Raw genomic sequence first — 19,435 nt, 5'->3', positions numbered from 1 at the left:
GATAAAATCAAAATCATTACAGGGGTTACCCCAAGATCCCATGTTTTATTAAAACTTTAAGATCCATGCAGATATTGTGAATGCACACTAACTGTGTCCTCACCCACCAGAACGAGCGGTCCAACACTTCTGACATGCTCTCTCCTGCGCACTTAGGTGCACTGCCCATTCTTGCCCTGTGAAGTGGGAACCACTCATGAGCGGTCTCACCGCACAGAAACAAAAAGACATCTGCTATACTGAAATAGTGTAGAGTGGAGAATGACTGCACATGCTCGGCCTGAAAGAAGACAAAATACTCCAGGACGTATCCCAGGACAACATGATAACACCAAACCAATTGGATGTATTTTGGGCAGTGGCGGATTAAGTAGGCCATATGTCCTGGGCTGTTACCCAAACTTGGGCACCCCTGCTCCACCGCTGGCATGCTGTAACAATTGTTAACACTACCTTTTTGTGCAAGCATTAACAAATGGGTGTTATGATTCCCCTTGTCGAAGGGCTGTGTCCCTACATATTCACAGTATCACACATCCTCCTGACAGGGGGAATGGTAACACCTATTTTGTTCTGTAGTTAGCACTACCCCCCTTGTAGATAGCACCAAATAGCCACCCCCTTTAGAAAGCGCCACACAACCCTCCTGTACATACGGCAAACAGCCCCCCCTGTAGATAGCACCACACAGCCCCCTGTAGAAAGCGCCACACAGCCCCCCTGTAGAAATAGCATACACTGCCCACTGTAGAATGCGCCACCCCCCTGTAGTTAGTGCCACACTTACCTGTCCCCATTCCAGTGTCGTCGCCTTCTCCGATGATGCAGGCCTGGTTTCTTCTGACCAGGCTGCATCCGGCAGAGCGATGCAAGCGGCGAGATGATGTCATCGCGCCGCCTGCATCACAAAATAAGACCGAACGACTTGGAAGGGAACCGATTGTTCCCTTGCCTTGACAGCGATGTCAGTTGTATCAGTGTCCAAAGGACGCGGATACAATTGAGTCCAGGTGCCTTCAGTTTTGTTGTTGTTTTTGCCGCGATTCACAGAAAAAATGTGACAAAACTGTGATGTGGTCCTTGGGCAGCCATGGGCTCCCTGGGAGTCTCAGACCTCGAGCGGCCGCCCATAACGGACCTATTGGGATCTGCCACTGATTTTCAGCAGCGAGGGCTTCCAACACATTCATTTATGTCAATACATTGTGTTTGAAAATTAATTTGTTTTCTAACAATTTTTTAAATGAATATGATTGTGGGAATGTGTTCTCTTTAGGCTCTGTTGTGGTTAATATTATTGGTGTAAGAATTTTTTATATGGATGAGAAGTCCTGCTAACCCCGCCCACACACAGTTATCATCAGCTTTCCCTGTATCGGTGTGAGGAGAAAGAATGTTGTCAATCAGTGTGTGCGGGCGGGATTAGCAGGACTCTCACGCTCTTTCTCCTTGGAGTCCTGTCAGGATATACTCTGCTTTTTACTCAGATACCCTGCTTTAAATCATATATACCTATCATGGAGTTCTGCTATCCCTCTGTCATATACTACATTCAGATAAGGCAGCAAAGCTCACCTGACAGCTTCACCTCAAATTATCGAGTTCTGCTATGTCTTAATATTCATTGGTGCCCAAAAATATACACAGTATTTCATGTGTGATTTCTGCACACTTCGATTCCTCACATAATCCTGTTTGCTTTTGCAGCAACTGCCTGACACTAGTTGGTAGAGCTTGCTATCCAGCTTTTTATCCTTCATCATTCTCAAATCTTTTTCCATGCAGTTCTTGGTCTGCTGCTGTTTAAATTATTTCGTAAATTACATTTATTGACTCATTTATTGCTAAATTCCTTTGTGTCTAGAAATGTAAAATATACTACTACTACTAGTATTACAAAGTTGTATGAAGCTGCTGGTAGTGTCATGTAGTGTTGGATACACAGCGTAAAGCAAAATTAATATTTACTAAATATAAAGCTCTGCAACAGGATTGTACTGTATTATATCTTATTAAAAGTAAATCCACTATCTCTATAACAAGTAAACAACATATGGCATTTTACATTATGCATTGCTGAAACAGAAACTCTATATAAAAAAATTAAAGGAAAACTGCAATAACATATGGACCTAGCAGAATTGAGTTTGTCATTTGGCACAACACATAATGATATCATAGTGTGTCACCTGTGGTTTGCAGGTAAGCGATCTGCATAATCTAAACTCATCATAATGCGCAAACAATACAGCCTGAAAGAGTTACTGTAAATGAGAAATTTAGCACATCAGTATATAAAAGGCCCTTTATTGTGGTATCAAACATAAAAGAATACCTTATGAGGAGTTATCTGAACAAACTTTCTAGTATAAATACACTGAAAAGTATCAAATAAACATAAAAAATTCAGCAGGCGCTAAAATATTTGGTAACATTGAATATCTGGATTATTTTATATTGCATTACTGCTATATTTACTATACTTTAAAAGAGTTGTCTCATCAAAACCAACCTCTTACTGTTTAAAGTTGCCATGGCAATCGGCTACTTGCCGCAGGTCATGCTCCTGGTATCTCTAGCAAACATCTAATTCTGCTGGGGTAAATGTATTTGAAATGTAGTATTACATAGGCACAAACATATATTTTCAATACATAGACAGCTCAAGTCCGCCAGAACCAGAGCCGCTCTTACAGTTTGGCACTTTGGTCCTCCTCATAAAAGGGGTTATCGAGTAAGGGATCCCCCTCTATTGTGCTCATATGCCCTAATTGGACATATGGACAGGGGCTGTCTTCATGAAACAATCACATTAAATGTGAGGTTCTCAGGAAAAAAATTAATCAAATTTTGTGGGGGGATCTGCCATGACAAGGCGATCTCATTTAGGTGGGTCCCTATACTAAACATTATACCTGCATATCTCCCAGCTTTCAAGTATCGCAAAGAGGGACAACCAATGTTGTTAAGCCATGCCTTTAACCCCCCCCCCCCCATTCCCCACAATACATACCTGGATCAGCCCACATTGTATATATATCATGCTCCCATAGTGCCTCCACATGGTATAATGCCCCAACAGAACCCCACACACTGTGTAATAACCCCATAGCTCCCCTACACAGTATAACACCCCATAGTGCCTCCCACACTGTATAATGTCCCCAGAGTGCCTCCCACACATTATAATGCTAAAAAGCTGCCCCACACAGTATAATGCCCCCATAGCTGCCCCACACATTATAACGACCCATAGGTGCCCCATACAGTATAAAGCCAACACAGATGCTGCCATACAATACAATGCCCACACAGATGCCCCCAAACAGTTTAATGCCTCCATACCCCCATACAGTACATGCCATATTTTTCAATGTACAAAGTCATATAGTACTATATCACAAGGTGAAATACAGTTGTGTCCTTTTTTCATTTTACATGTTGTTTTTCCTGCTTAACCTTGAACTTCGGGGTCAGGAGATGCAGAATGAGTTGCTAGGTATTCTTTAACCTAAAATAACTGCTTTCATAACATCTGGAATCTTATGAACTGCTTTCATAAGATTCCAGATGTCCCTACCACTTTTTTTGAGTGAGATCCTTTTTTTTTTTGTAAAATCTGCTAGCGTTTTTTAAAATAAAAAAATGTCAAAAGCTGCATCGACACAAAAGCGTTTTTTCCATCTCACATTGATTTCAATGGGAGTGTCAGGAGCATAATCCGCCCCAAGATAAAGCAGGATGCTTTAAGCATAAAAAAACATCCTGAAAAAAAATGCTTGTGCTCCCCTTTAGAATCAATGGGAAGCAGATTTGGGGAGTTTTTGATTTAGATACCGAAAATGCATCATAATCAGCGCCAATAAACATAATGGGAACAAGGCCTAACTTTTCACATAGAAAAATATGGCATAAGGCAAGCACCATATTTATAAGGCTATGCACCACTTTTTCTAACACAAACAAATGGGTCAGGAAAATGGGTGAGACTTCATGGGTGAGTCGAGATGAGTGCGAATAGATTCTAATTAAAAAAGTGACAAAAATACCATCAGGTCTGAGCTGGCACAGTTTTCAGTCCACATCAGGTTCATCAACAGGGCGTGTGCCCAGTTGAGGACTCTGGCACCCAATGCCCTGAGGGAGAAGCTGGTACCCCATTCGTATGTTGAACCAGTAATAATAATAATCCCACACATGTATAAAAATCTTAATTCTGCTTCTATGGCAGTTAGGATGTGGACATTGATGTGGCAGGAGTTTTGGATTAAAATGCCACACTCACCTGAATTTTGCCATTATGAAATTATTTTATGAACCTGTATTTACCTATATTATTTTATGAACCTGTAAAAAAATAGGCTACTATTTTAACAATCAGTAAGGGCACGTTTACATCTGCATTCCGGGTTCTGTTCTTCTGCCCCATCGTAGGAGCAGAACAATACCAGAAGCTTAGGATCTCCTGAATGACGGAAACCAGCGGCGTTCGGCGGATCCCCCTTGACTTTAATGGGTTCCGTGGGGTCTCCATCATGGTTTCCATCATTTTGTCGGACATAATAACAGAACATGCTGCACTTTTTTGTTCGGCAATAACTAAATAAATCTGTGACAGAAGCCCCTAACGGAGCCTCCAATGCAGATGTGAACAGCCCCTAAAAAGCAGAAATAATTTGGTCTTCTGCAGTATATTCTATAGCAGTATATTAAATATTTAAAAGGTTGAATTCCAAAGTCTCAAATTATTTAGGTTGGTTCAGCATATTCTTTATTTGATCTTTCCTTTTAAGACGGGCTAATATGCTAAATTATTGAAGTTACATTTTGTAGCAATGATACAATGCAGCTTGTCAAGTGTAAGATTTATACCCACCGTTTTCCTTGGAAAGTATATGGTTATTTTATAAGCAGAATATATTAATCCATAAAAGTGTAGATGGTGTTCAATAAAACTACTGTTACTCTGGAAGTATGAGGCGAATTAGAGACTCCATAAATTTGTAGGTTCCAACTAAATATTCTAAACATCTTTCCAGATATTGCAGGCCTAGAAATCTATATATACAGAGTGCATAGTAGTAATAGGAAATAAAGAAATATGGGATTCTGTATGTATCTCTATTTAATAATAACCAATTTAGTGTGGAGAATATACAATGCTATATGTAAAGGTTATGTCATAAAACATCAACGTTATTAATGTCATTCACAGAAATAAATGCAGTGTAAAAGGCTATGCAACATTTGCTGTATGATTATCTACTTGCAGATCACTAAACAAACTTTATATGTCACAGAAGCCTACCATGCCATATATGCCGTATGGCGACTTAAAGGGCTGCGTAATCCTGAGCGTGCTCACAAGCCCGTGATTGTGAGCTCATGTGTTGTCATTAGGCACCTGTGATCACAAGCAATCTTCCAAAGACCAATCAACATAGTCTTCAAACATTAGATGCCAGTACATGAAAATGGTTTATGGAATTCAGAAATCTGCTATTCGATTCTTCGGGTGCAGAGAAGAGTGACGGAAGTAATTAACCCCTTCAAGACACAGCCTGTTTTGGCCTTCAGGACACAGCCAATTTTTTCAAATCTGACGTGTTTCACTTTATGTGGTAATAACTCCGGAATGCTTTTACCTATCCACGCGATTCTGAGATTGTTTTCTCGTGACACATTGGACTTTATGTTACTGGCAAAATTTGCTCGATACATTAAGTATTTAATTGTGAAAAACACCAAAATGTAGCGAAAAATTGCAAAAATTTGCATTTTTCTAAATTTAAATGTATCAGCTTGTAAGACAGATGGTAATACCACACAAAATTGTTGCTAATTAACATCACCCATATGTCTACTTTAGATTGGCATCGTTTTTTGAACATCCTTTTATTTTTCTATGACATCACAAGGCTTAGAACTTTAGCAGCAATTTCTCACATTTTCAAGAAAATTTCAAAAGGCTATTTTTACAGGGGCCAGTTCAGATGTGAAGTGGATTTTAGGGCCTTATATATTAGAAACCCTCGATAAGTCACCCCATTTTAAAAACTTCACCCCTCAAAGTATTCAAAACAGCATTTAGAAAGTTTCTTAACCCTTTAGATGTTTCACAGGAATTAAGGCAAAGTAGATGTGAAATGTTCAAATTTCTTTTTTTTTTTGCAGAAATTCATTTTTCATCTATTTTTTTTGTAACACAGAAAGTTTTACCAGAGAAACGCAACTCAATATCTATTGCCCAGATTCTTCAGTTTTTAGAAATATCCCACATGTGGCCCTAGTGTGGTAATGGTCTGAAGCACCGGCCTCAGAAGCAAAGGAGCACCTAGAGGATTTTGGGGCCTCCTTTTTATTAGAAAATATTTTATGCTCCATGTCGGGTCTGAAAGGCTCTTGCGGCACCAAAACAGTGGAAATCCCCCAAAAGTGACACCATATTGGAAACTATACCCCTTGAGGAAATTATCTAGGGGTATAGTGAGCATTTTGACCCCGCAGGTTTTTTGAAGAAATTATTGGAAGTAGGCCGTGAAAATGAAAATCTATATTCTTTCAAAGAAAATGTAGGTTTAGCTAATTTTTTCTAATTTCCACAAGAACTAAAAGGAGAAAATGCACCACTACTTTTGTAAAGCAATTTCTCCCGAGTAAAACAATACCCCGCATGTGGTCATAAACGGCTTTTTGGACACACGGCGGAGCTTAGAAGGGAAAGAGCGCCATTTGGCTTTTGGAGCTCAAATTTAGCAGGAATGGTTTGCGGAGACCACGTCGCATTTGCAAAGCCCCTAAGGGACCAAAACAGTAATAACACCAAAAAAGTTACTCCATTTAGGAAACTACACCCCTTGAAGAACCCATCTAGGGGTGTAGTGAGCATTTTGAACCCACAGGGGTTTCATAGATTTTATTAGAAATGGGCAGTGAAGATAAAAAAAATCATTTTTTTCCAATAAGACGTAGCTTTAGCTCAACATTTTTCATGTTCTCAACAAATAAAGGAATAAAAGAACCCCAACATTTGTAAAGCAACTTCTCTGGAGTACGGAAATACCCCATTTGTGGTTATAAACGGCTGTTTGGGCACACGGCAAGGATCAGAAGAGAAGGAGTGCCATTTGGCTTTTGGAGCACAGATTTTGCTGGATTGGTTTCTTGACACCATGTCACTTTTGCAAAGCTCCTAAGGTACCAGTACAGTGGAAACTCCCCAAAAGTGACTCGATTCACGAAACTACACCCCTTGAGGAATCCATCTAGGGGTGTAGTGAGCATTTTGACCCCACAGGTGTTTCATAGATTTTATTAGAATTGGGCAGTGAAAATAAAAAAAATCCTTTTTCTTCAATAAGACGTAGTTTTAGCTGAAAATGTTTCATATTCTCAACAAATAAATGTAAAAGAGCACCCCAACACTTGTAAAGCAACTTCTCCTGTGTATGACAATACCACATATGTGGTCATAAACTGCTGTTTAGGCACAGAGTAGGGCACAGAAGGGAAGGAGCGCCATTTGGCTTTTGGAGTACAGATTTTGCTGGATTGGTTTCTGGGCGCTATGTCGCATTTGCAAAGTCCCTGTGGGACCAAAACAGTGGATCCCCCCCAGAAGTGACCCCATTTTGGAAACTACACCCCTCAAGGTATTCACCTAGGGGTGTAGTGAGCATATTAACCCCACAGGTGATTGGCAGAAATTGGTGTGCACGTGATGTTGCAAAGTGAAAATGTTTTTTCAATAGATATGCCAATATGTGGCGCCCAGCTTGTGCCACTGGAGACACACACCCCAAAAATTGTTTAAAGGGTTCTCCCGGGTATGGCGATGCCATATATGTGGAAGTAAACTGCTGTTTGGGCACACTGTAGGGTTCAGAAGGGAGGTAGAGCCATTTGGCTTTTGGAGCGTGGATTTTGCTTGTAGTAGTTTTGTTTGGAGTCTTACTGGTGTTTCCGTTTATAATGTGGGGGCACATGTAAGGCGGGCGGAGTATATAAGGGGCATAGTCAGGTGGTATAGTGGGGTAAAAAACACCAATAAAATAATTCATAGATGTGTGTTATGCTGTGACACAATCCTTTCTGCACAGGCCGGTGTCGCACTAATAAATGGTCTTTACTTATCCCCCTTTTGGTCCGCACTCCGCACCTTTCAAGTTTGGGGAATTTTGCTGGGAAAGTGTTGTCCTGGTATAATACGGGCACCCTCACTTCCAGCAGATATGTTTGGGCCCTCCCCTTCCTGGATCCCTAATTTTAGGGGCCTTGATAATTTGCCACTTGAAACAGAAGAAACGTTCCCCTCGGGCCGGCACAACTGCATATTTTTATTTCCTGGCTTATTGGTGCCTTGACTAATTTTATTTTTTCATAGACGTAGTGGTATGAGGGCTGTTTTTTTTTGTGTGACAAGCTGTAGTTTTTATTGGTACCATTTTGGGGTACACGCGACTATTTGATCACTTGTTATCCTTTTTTTTTGGGAGGCAAGGTGACCAAAAAACAGCAATTCTGGCATATTTTTTTAGTTCTTTTTATACAGCGTTCGCCACGTGTTATAAATTACATGTTACCTTTATTCTGCGGGTCAGTCCGATTCCGGTGATACCTAATTTATAGCACTTTTTATGTTTTACAACTTTTTGCACAATAAAATAACTTTTGTAAAGAGAATGGATTTTTACTGTCGCCAAGTTGTTAGAGCCATAACGGTTTTAAATTTTTCGTCGACGGAGCTGTATGAGGGCTTGTTTTTAGAGAGACGAGTTATAGTTTTTATAGGTACCATTTTTAGGTACATGCGACTTTTTGATCACTTTTTATTTCAATTTTTGGAAGACAAAGTGACCAAAAAATAGCAATTATGTCAGTATTTTTTAGTTATTTTTTTTACGGCATTCACTGTGCGGAATAAATAACATAATATTTTTATAGTTCAGGTCGTTACGGTCGCAGCGATACCAAATATGTATGGCTTTATTATTTTTTTCAATAATAAATGACTTGATAAGTGAAAAAGGGCGATTGTGTTTTGTGTTATTATTTGAAACTTTTATTGTATTTTTTACAACTTTTATTTTTACTTTTTTGACACTTTTTTTGACACTTTTCTTTAGTCCCACTAGGGGACTTGAAGGTCCAACAGTTTGTTTGATGTTCTAATACATTGCACTACCTATGTAGTGCAATGTATTAGAACTGTCAGTTGTTCACTGACAGCAAGCCGATCAGGCTCCGCCTCTGGGCGGGGCCTAATCAGCTTATGTAATGGCAGACAGGAGTCCATTGTTAGGGCTCCTGTTGCCATGGTAGCAGTCGCCAGCCTTGCCATCGCGTGGCAAGGCTGCCGATTTGCTACAAACCTCTAGGATGCAGCGATCACAATGGAACGCTGCATCGAAGGGGTTAATGCCAGGAATCTGAGCTAGCTCCGGTTCCTGGCGATAGATCGGGGTGTCCGCTGTAACATACAGCGGACACCCACTGCTGATGACGCCGGCTCAGCTTCTGAGCCGGCGCCATCTTGCCGATGGTACCGGAAGCCTCCTGGGCCCCGCCGACGACGGGGCATAGGAGGATTCCGTTGCTGGCGGACCGGGAGGTAAGCATTAGCCCTCCGATCGCCTTTGCAGCCACCGGCAACCCAGCGATCACGTTGCTGGGGTGCCGGTGGCTATAAACTCCTCACATGCTGCGATCGCTATTCAACGCAGCATGTGAGGGGTTAATCGGTCGGATCGGAGGCTAGCTCCGGTCCTGGCCCATACCTCAGGGTGCCAGCTGTAACATACAGCTGTCACCCGGCGGTGATGTTGCTGGCTCAGCTCCTGAGCCAGCTTCATCTCCATGACGTACAGTTACGTGGAGATGCGGGAACAGTCCATCTCCCATGACGTAACTGTACGTGATTTTGCGGGAAGGGGTTAAGGGAATGGGTGTATTGCAGTACCAGGAAAGATGATCAAACTTGGGGTTATTTAGTTTGGAAAAAAGACGGCTGACGGGCGATCTAATTACAATGTACAAATATATAAATGGAGAGTACAGAGATCTTTCTTATGATCTATTTATATCAAGTACTGTAACCATGACAAGAGGTCACTCTATGTTTATAGGAAAGACTGTTTCTACATCATCAAAGATATGGATTCTTTACTGTAAGAGCAGTGAGACTATAGAAATCTCTGCGATGGGATGTTGTGGTGATTGATTCATTACAGGAGTTCAGGAGGGACCTGGATGCCTTTCTTAAAAGATATAATATAATAAGTTATGAGTACTAGATTACTGGAAAAGGGTAATTGATCCAGGGTTTATTCTGATTGACATATTTGGAAGTTTCCCCCCAATATGGCTCAATTGGTAACTGCCTCATAGGGGGTTTTGCCTTCCTCCGGATAAACACTGCAGTATTACTGCTTAAACTATTTTGTTAAAGTTACTAACTATGTAATATATTAGCCTCGGTGATCAAGTGATGTGGGTGACCAGACCAAGCGTGGCTATGTTTGTGAATGATGTCACATTATCAAGCCTATTTCCCTCTGTAACAGTTACAAAATTAAAAATCAATGGTAAAAATGAAAAGTGCTAAATATTGTAACTCATGAATTGTCAATATCAGATAAATAAAATTGCTAGAGCCAAGATGTAATTTACAAATAAATGAAAAAGAACCATATATATATATATATATATATATATATATATATATATATATAATTTAAAATCACTGAGCAGGTCGATACTTACTCACGAAGGCAGGTGCACACACAACCTCCAACAGGACGCAGACGGACCAAATGCTGCATAGAGGGAGATAGCCCAGGTGCATTATATACTAATGAACAGACACCAAACACACCTCATTCATGAGTGGGATGGCTGCTTAGCATTAATACTGCACACAGATATAGCTTTTACAAGTGCGCCAGTCACATGGTAAATGTAGTGCACCATACTGGAATAGAGCCTATAGATTACGCCCATACTATTAGACCAGGCGGGCTGCTCAGCACCATCAAAATGCACCACACAGTAAACTGACACACTGTTTCTCCCCCAGCACTACAAGGCCTTTTCTGCGTCCTGAAAAAATATCCATGATAGACGATAAATGTCAATGAAAAACATGAGGTGTTAGTGGATATTTTGGCCAAAATACGTAGGCTCGCAACATAGGACAAGGGTCCTCAATATATTGGGAGTCCCTACACTATTATCAAAAACAAATAACTGAAAAAGAACCATATGTATATATATTATTTAAAATCACTGAACAGGCCGATACACACACAACCTCCAACAGGACGCAGACAGACCAAAATAGAGGGAGATAGCCCAGGTGCAATATATACTAATGAACAGACACCAACACCCCGCATTCATGAAGGGGTGGCTGCTTAGCATTAATACTGCGCACAGATATATAACTTTTACAAGTGCGCCAGTCACATGGTTAATGTAGTGTCAATAAGATGTCATTTAGGCTAATGCACACTCTACATCTCAAAGTGCGAACTGAAAATAAAGGTAAATAGACCAAAATTATATTAAAGTGGATCTATCATCAGAATTTGTTGGACTGAGCTATTATATTTAAAAAAAATGTGCCAATTGGTTATTAGCTGCCAAGAAAGAATACAGCAGAATTGTATTTATATGTTTTATCAGGGAATACATCTATTTATTACTGCATAATGTATATATGTTTTGAAGACGTTATTAACCCCTTCCCGCACCTTGGCGTAAATGAACACCCAGGTGAGCAGTAACTTCACGCACCTGGGTGTGCAGTTACGTCCGCGCTTTAACAGTTAACCGCCGCGCGACGCTACACCGCAGCGGCGGTTAACTGTGCAGGGTGTCTGCCCTGCTCTCCCCGTCGCCGATCAGCGGCCTGTTGCCGCTGAAATCGGCAATTAACCCCTTCGATGCGGTGGTCGATTGCGATCACCACATTGAAGAGGTTTACAGCGGATTGGCAGTCCCGCACATGCATTTGCGGGGGCTGGCGATCCTTATCACGGCAACCAGAAAATGGCCTCCGGGCTGCCATGTACGGAAGCCTCGGAGGAGCAGCCTCCAGCCGATCCTCCGAGGCTTCCTGTCAGTGTGATTGTTACGTCACAATAACAGTTAGAACACATTACACTACGTAGGTAGTGTAATGTGTTCTAGCAGCGATCAGAGCTGCAAGTCTAAGTGTCCCCTAGTGGGACAAGTAAAAGAAAGATAATAAAAATGTTTTTAAAAAGTGTAAAAATAAAAGTAGGTAATAGTACAAGGTGGATTCCAGCGCAAAAATGATTCTTGGAAGGTAGATAGTTTAAAATGGAAACATGTTCCAATTTTATTATAGAGATAGTAAAACAGGGAGACAATATCCCACGAAGAAAGGTGGATGTGAAATAGCGCATGCTGCCAACGCGTTTCAGACGGCTTCCGCGTCCTTAATAATGGCTGAAGTGGGATATTGTCTCCCTGTTTTACTATCTCTATAATAAAATTTAAACATGTTTCCATTTTAAACTATCTACCTTCCAAGAATCATTTTTGCGCTGGAATCCACCTTGTACTATTGCCTACTTCCATACATCGTGTGCCGACACGAGGACCCGTGCGCTGCTGGCAGCTGGATTCTGCTGAAGGTGAGCTGGAGGTTTTCCTTCCATATATATTTTCTACTGTAAAAATAAAAGTTAGAAGTGACATAAACAAAGAATGCTTTTTTTCCTATAAGACTTTTATTATAGGAAAAAAATTAACACGTTAAAAAAAGTACACATATTTGGTATCACCGCGTTCGTAATGACCCCAACTATAAATCTGTAATATTATTTTTCCCGCAGGGTGAACAGCGCGAAAAAAATAAACGAAAAACTGTGCCCGAATCACAATTTTTTGGTTAACAACCCTCCCAAAATATGCAATAAAAAGTGATCAAAAAGTCTCATGTACGCCAAAATGGTACTAATACAAACTACAACCCGTCCCGCAAAAAACAAGCCCTTACACCACTTTTTTGACTGAAAAATAAAAAAGTTATCGCTCTCAGAATATGGTGACACAAAAAATAATTTATTTTATAAATAAGGGATTTTATTGCACAAACGCTGCAAAACATTAAAAAAATTATATACATATGGTATCGCCGTAATCGTATCGACCCGCAGAATAAAGTAAAATAGTCATTTATAGCCCAGGGTGAAGGCCATAAAAAAAAAGAATAAAAAACATTGTCAGAATTTATGGTTTTTGGTCACCTTGCTTGCCAAAAAATGGAATAAAATGTGATCAAAAAATTTCTGGTACCCCAAAATGGTACCAATGAAAACTACAGATTGTCCCGCAACAAATAAGCCCTCACACGGCTCCGGTGGAGAAAAAATAAAAAAGATCTGGCTCTCAGAATATGGCGATGCAAAATGTGCAGAGTGTCCAAAAGCGGATAAGATCGGGCGCCATTTATCAGTGCGACACCGGCCACATATCTATGAATTATTATTTATTTACTGCATTATTATACTCTCTTATTATGCCCTGATGTACCCCGCACAGATAACATATGCTCCCACATTATAAGTTGAAACACCAGTAAAACCCCAAACAGAACAACTACCAAGCTATATCTGCCCCCCCAAAAGCCAAATTTTATGAGGTATTTGTGGCACAAACTGGGCACAACATATTATGCACTAAAATGGCATATGAGTGGAAAATTTTAATTTTCACTCTGCACCATCCGCTGCACATTAAACCCTTCGCGCACCACGACATAGCATGCCTTAGTGTGGGGGGTGATGTATGGAGCGTCTCACGTGAAAAATAAAGAATTTAAAACGGCAAAATCGCAGTTTTTTTGGTCACCTTGGCTCTACCTAAAAATGTAATAAAAAGTGCTCAAAAAGTTGTATGTACCAAAAAATGGTACCAATAAAAACGACCGCTCGTCCCTCAATAAATAAGCCCTCATACTGCTCTATCGACTGAAAAATAAAAAAGTTATGGCTCTTGGAACGCGGGGAGGAAAAAACTTAAAAGGAAAAGAAAAAAATCGATCAGTCCAGAAAGGGTTAATTACTTTCTAATCAAAAAACATTTATGCCCACATGTGGGGTATAGCCGTACTCGGGAGAAATTGCTTTACAGATGTTGGGGTGCTTTTTCCTCCTTTATCCTTTGTGAAATTGAAAAAATGCAACATTTTAGTGGAAGAAATGTTGATATTCATTTTCACGACCTAATTCTAATAAATCCTGCAAAAGACTTGTGGGGTTTAAATGCTCACTATATCCCTAGATAGATTCTTTAAGTGGTGTAATTTCCACTTTTGGGGGGTTTCCACTGTTTTGGCCTCTCAGGGGCTTTGCAAATGCGACATGGCACCCAAAGACCATTTCAGCTAAATTTGAGCTCCAAAAGCCAAATAGCGCTCCTTCCCTTCTAAGCCCCGGTGTGGGTCCAAACAGCAGTTTATTACCACATATGGCATATTTCCGTAATCGGGAGAAATTGTTTTACAAATGTTGGGGTGCTTTTTCTCCTTTATTCCTTATAAAAATAAAAAAAGGCTACCCTTTTTCAGAAAAAAAGTAGATTTTTACCTTTACAGAATAATTCCAATGAATTCAGCAAAACAACTGTGGGGTCAAAATGCTAACTTTACCCCTAGAAAAATTAATTGATGAGTGTAGTTTCCAAAATGGGGTCACTTTCCGGGGGTTTCCACTATTTTGTTCCCTCCAGTGCATTTCAAACACGACATGGCACTGAAAACTATTCCAGCAAAATCAGAATTTCAAAATCCAAATGGTGCTCCTTCCCTTCTGAGTCCTGCTGTGGGTCCAAACAGCAGTTTATTACCAAATATGGGGTATTGCTATAATCAGGAGAAATTGCTTTACATATGTTGGGGTGTTTTTTCTCTTTTATTCCTTGTAAAAATTAAACATTTCTACATTTTTTCAGAAAAAAGTAGATTTTCATCTTCACATACTAATTCAAATAAATTGAGCAAAAAAACTGTGGGCTCAAAATGCTAACTATACCCCTAGATAAATTCCCTGAGGGGTGTAGTTTCCAAAATGAGGTCACTTTTTGGGGGTCTTTATTGTTTTGGCCCCACAAGACCTCTTCAAACCTTTGCTTCTGAGGTCGGTGTTTCAGTCCATTACCATACTAGGACCACATGTGGGATATTTCTAAAAACTGCAGAATTGAGTTACATTTCTCGGGTAAAACTTTCTGTGGTATAGAAAAAAATGTATTACAAATGAATTTTGTAAAAAAAAAAATGAAATTTGTAACTTTCACCTCTACTTTGCTTTAATTCCTGTGAAACGCCTAAAGGGTTAAAACACTTTCTGAATGCTGTTTTGAATACTTTGAGGGGTGCGGTTTTCAAAATGGCGTGATTTATGGGGACTTTCTAATATATAAGGCCCTCAAAGCCACTTTAGAACTGAATTGGTCCCTGAAAAAATAGGCTTTTGAAATTTTCTTGAAAGTATGAGAAATCGCTGCTAAAGTTCTAAGTCTTGTAACGTCCTAGAAAAATAAAAGAATGTTCAAAAAACGATGCCAAACTAAAGTAGACATATGGGAAATGTTAACTAGTCACTATTTTGTGTGGTATTACTATCTTTTTTACAAGCAGATACATTTACATTTAGAAAAATGCTAATTTGTGCAAATTTTCTCCAAATCTTGGTGTTTTTTACAAATAAATATTGAATTTATCAACCAAATATTTTTACTAACATAAAGTACAATATGTCACGAGAAAACGATCTCAGAATCGCTTGGATAGGTATAAGCATTCCGGAGTTATTACCACATAAAGTGACACATGTCAGATTTGAAAAATCGGCTTCGTCCTGAAGGCCAAAACAGACTCAGTCCTGAAGGGGTTAATTTGGTTATAGTCCCTTGAGCAAATTACTAGCCCTCGTTATCCATTTTATTGAGAATAAAAAAAAGGCCGTCATCGAAGTAGTCCTCGAATCTGACATAGTCCAACAATCGAACCTGTAAAAAAAACACAAACACACAAAAATAATTAGTAACACAAAAAAAGCAAAATAATTCTTATACTTACCTTTCCTGGGTCCAGCGCTGGCGCCACAATGTCAGCGAGCTGAGCCCTGTATCTAATCCTATAATGTGTGATACTGTCTGCTGGGCCTTATATCTAATCCTATCATGGGTGAAACTGTCTGCTGAGCTACTGTATCTAAACCTATCATGTGTGTTATTGTCTGCTGAGCCACTGTATCTAATCCTATCAGGTGTGATATTTTCTGCTGAGCCACTGTATGTAATCATATCATGTGTGATACTGTCTGCTGAGCCAAATAAAATAAAAGTCTTACTTATGATCCAGCATTGCTTGGGTGATCCCTCTAGACATGGTGGAATAGGAAGGTGCACAGCTTACACCTGTAAATAAAATCTTAGTATTAGAACTCATACACATGGCTGTATAACGGCCTTACACAAGCTTCTACTTTTGGCAGCCCTACTGCATCTTTTTTAGGAAGGCATACACAGGGTTTTCCTCTCAGATTTCACATGAATACTTCAATGATATAGTACTGTAAGTCGGCACCAAAAGACAACATACAAACTGATGCTTCTTACAATTTTTACGTTTCTAACAATATTTATCAAAAACCCAATAGCGGATATCAATTTTGGAATTTACTTTAAAAAATCTTTGGTTTAAAGCAAGGAGCATCCTACATTCCAGGCCACTATGTGCACATTTCTGTACATAAATATATCTTAGAATTTTTTTAGTACATCCATAGTAGCGATACAGTAAGAATTAATAATTTATGACTCTCAGTTCTGGATTTTGTTTAAAGGTCAAGACACCTAAAGCAATGCTTCTGTGGGTGCTGAAAGGTTCTAGTTTAAGAGGATGCATCAAAGCAGTCAGATCTGAAAAATATCAATGTGAAGGTGTCAAGACTGTGATCAAATATATTGCTTTGTACATTCACCGACAGTGTTCAGAAGATAGAACTTACAGTTTTATTTGTGCTTCCTATATTCAATGTCGGCACTTTGCCTTTTGTCAAGGTTACAACAAGATTTTATGTTGGATTTTCTTCTGCTCAGAAAATATATTAAAACAGTCTAGAATTTTTGAGCATTTGCCCTCAGTTGTATTATTACAGTTACATTGGAGAAAAAGTTCAGTCATTCACAGATCTAAACACTCAGTCCAAAAAGAGTTTTGTAGCTACAGGAAAACGAGAAAAAACATCATCTCTTGTTGTTTTTGGATAAGGTCGGGGGGCAAGCATGCTTACCTATTGGTGTTGTGCTAGGAGCACAACACCCTGATGTGCCTATTAGATGTCCAAGACTGCAGCCGGTCGATCCGTTCAGGGGCCACCAGGGCTCCCTCAATAATGCAGAAATAGGTAAGGGGAAAAAAATGATTTTTGCCCCAGCACTGTCCGGTCAATGGTGAGGTTCAGGAAATCAATCCAAGACAGGTAGTAGATGATAATATATGTTTATTAGTATAACAGCTACACGTTACGAAATCAAACCGATTTCTTCATCAGGCTAAAACATACATCACTGTTATATTAATAAACATATATTATCTCCAATTCCTCGTGTTCTACCTGTCTTGGATTCATTTCCTGAACCTCAGCATTGACTGGACAGCGCTGGGGCAAAAATCAGTTTTTTTCCCCTTACCCATTTCTGCAAAGAGAGTTTTGGTCAATTTTGCCATAAAATATCTATTCTGAGTTCAATTTCCTAAAATCAAATTAACTTCACACCTTTTGTATTAATTATATCTTAGTCTAAATCTTAGTGCCCAAAGTTTCTTGTCCTTTTGTTAAATTGCGTTATTACTTTTGTCAATACCACCTCTTGTGGTAGGGCATTTCCTTGGAAATGGTGGAAGATTAAATGTGGGGCCACTCTTGATTTTTCAGATTAGACCATGTACTGGGAAATGTTTGTGAGCTTCTGCATTCTGGAAGCAATCAATTTTATATTTCACTGTATAATGTTATAGTCATGATTATCTTTGGTGAGTTACATATGAACTTTTCATTTACATTCTTTGTAATCAAAATGAACAAAAAAGATAGTACAAAAAAATCTCTTCTTTATTGATTCTTGAAGACACAGCTATTATTTTATTTGCACATGGACAATATAGGTGTGGTTCTTAAAGGGAATTTGCCATCAGTTCATGACCTATTGTTTAAATACAGTTTTATGTTAAACATATTTTTTTTTAGGAATTTATGGTGATTTTTTTTTATTTTCTATTTCATTATCTATTATAAAAATAAACCTAAAAACTTGCAGTTTTACCTCTGGCCACTGAGTCTCACAATAGACTGACACTTCCTGTTCTGTAGAGATCACTTCTCAGCAGTCATCTCATTACAGGCAGGATTACAATGACAGTTAACACCTCTATATATAGATGACACAGGATACACCATTGACAAAAGATGATGGAATCTCTCCTCCTCTCCCTCCCTGCACAATGACCACTGCACAGGTCACAGATCATGCCTAAAAAACTCTCCCATAAAAGTCAATGTGTTTCCTCACAGCTTCCTATAGTCCACGTGGCTGCTATAAAGCACATCCATGAATAAAAATAGACTATAAAAAAAGATTTTGTTATCTGGTTTTAATTAGCAAAAAAAAATATAGGTTCATACAAAAAATAAAACAACATGTTTATAAATTCATTTTTCTTAATTCTATTTTTATTTTCTAATCAGCTGATGATCTGCCTGGGGATTCCAGTACTGCTACCGACGTCACTGTCCATATATGGTCAGTGACAGGGAAGTCGTCAGCAGTGCTAGAGTCCCCAGGCTGGGGACTTCAGTACTGCTGTCGACGTCATTGTCCATATATGGACAGTGACATTGACGTTGGCAGCAGTGCTGGAGTCCCGAGGCAGAGCATCAGCTAATGCTCTGCTGGGGACTCCAGCGATAGGAAACCCCTGAAGTCACTGACTCCAGCACTGCTGCCAACGTCACTGTCACTGTCTATATATCGAGAGTGACGTCAGCAGCAGTACTGGAGTCTCCAGGCAAAGCATCAGCTGAGAAAAGTCATGGAGATGGGAGTGGGAGGTTCGGATTATGGAGGATGTTAATCTTAGATCATTGGCAAAACATAGAGCACTGGTAGAGTGAAAGACAGAGATTAGGGAGGAGATGTAAGGAGGTGCAGAACTGTGTAGAGCCTTGTGGGTAAGGCCTAATACAGACGAGCGTGTTCGGTCCGTGATTTACGGTCATGCGTCGGTCGCATTTCCCGGACCGAACACACTGCAGCGAGGCCGGGCTCCTAGCATCAAAGTTATCTATGATGCTAGGTGTCACTTCCTCGCTGCGGGACAACTGTCCCGTACTGTATACTG

At 39.7% G+C, this 19,435-nt stretch overlaps 1 protein-coding gene across 1 annotated transcript in view; it reads left to right on the top strand.

Moving 5' to 3' along the window:
• The window catches only part of SNTG2 (syntrophin gamma 2), a 443,415-nt gene that overhangs the window by 310,990 nt on the left and 112,990 nt on the right, over window positions 1–19,435 (top strand). Inside the window, exons 11-12 of the mRNA XM_075861154.1 lie at window positions 467–496; window positions 9,233–9,240. Coding sequence (XP_075717269.1) covers window positions 467–496; window positions 9,233–9,240 — 38 coding nt within the window. The remainder of the gene's footprint in view (window positions 1–466; window positions 497–9,232; window positions 9,241–19,435) is intronic.

The sequence above is a fragment of the Rhinoderma darwinii genome, chromosome 4 (genome assembly GCF_050947455.1).
Source record: "Rhinoderma darwinii isolate aRhiDar2 chromosome 4, aRhiDar2.hap1, whole genome shotgun sequence".
NCBI lineage: Eukaryota > Metazoa > Chordata > Amphibia > Anura > Rhinodermatidae > Rhinoderma > Rhinoderma darwinii.
The sequence above is the reverse complement of the archived record's forward strand: the minus strand, read 5'-3'. Positions and strand labels throughout refer to the sequence as shown.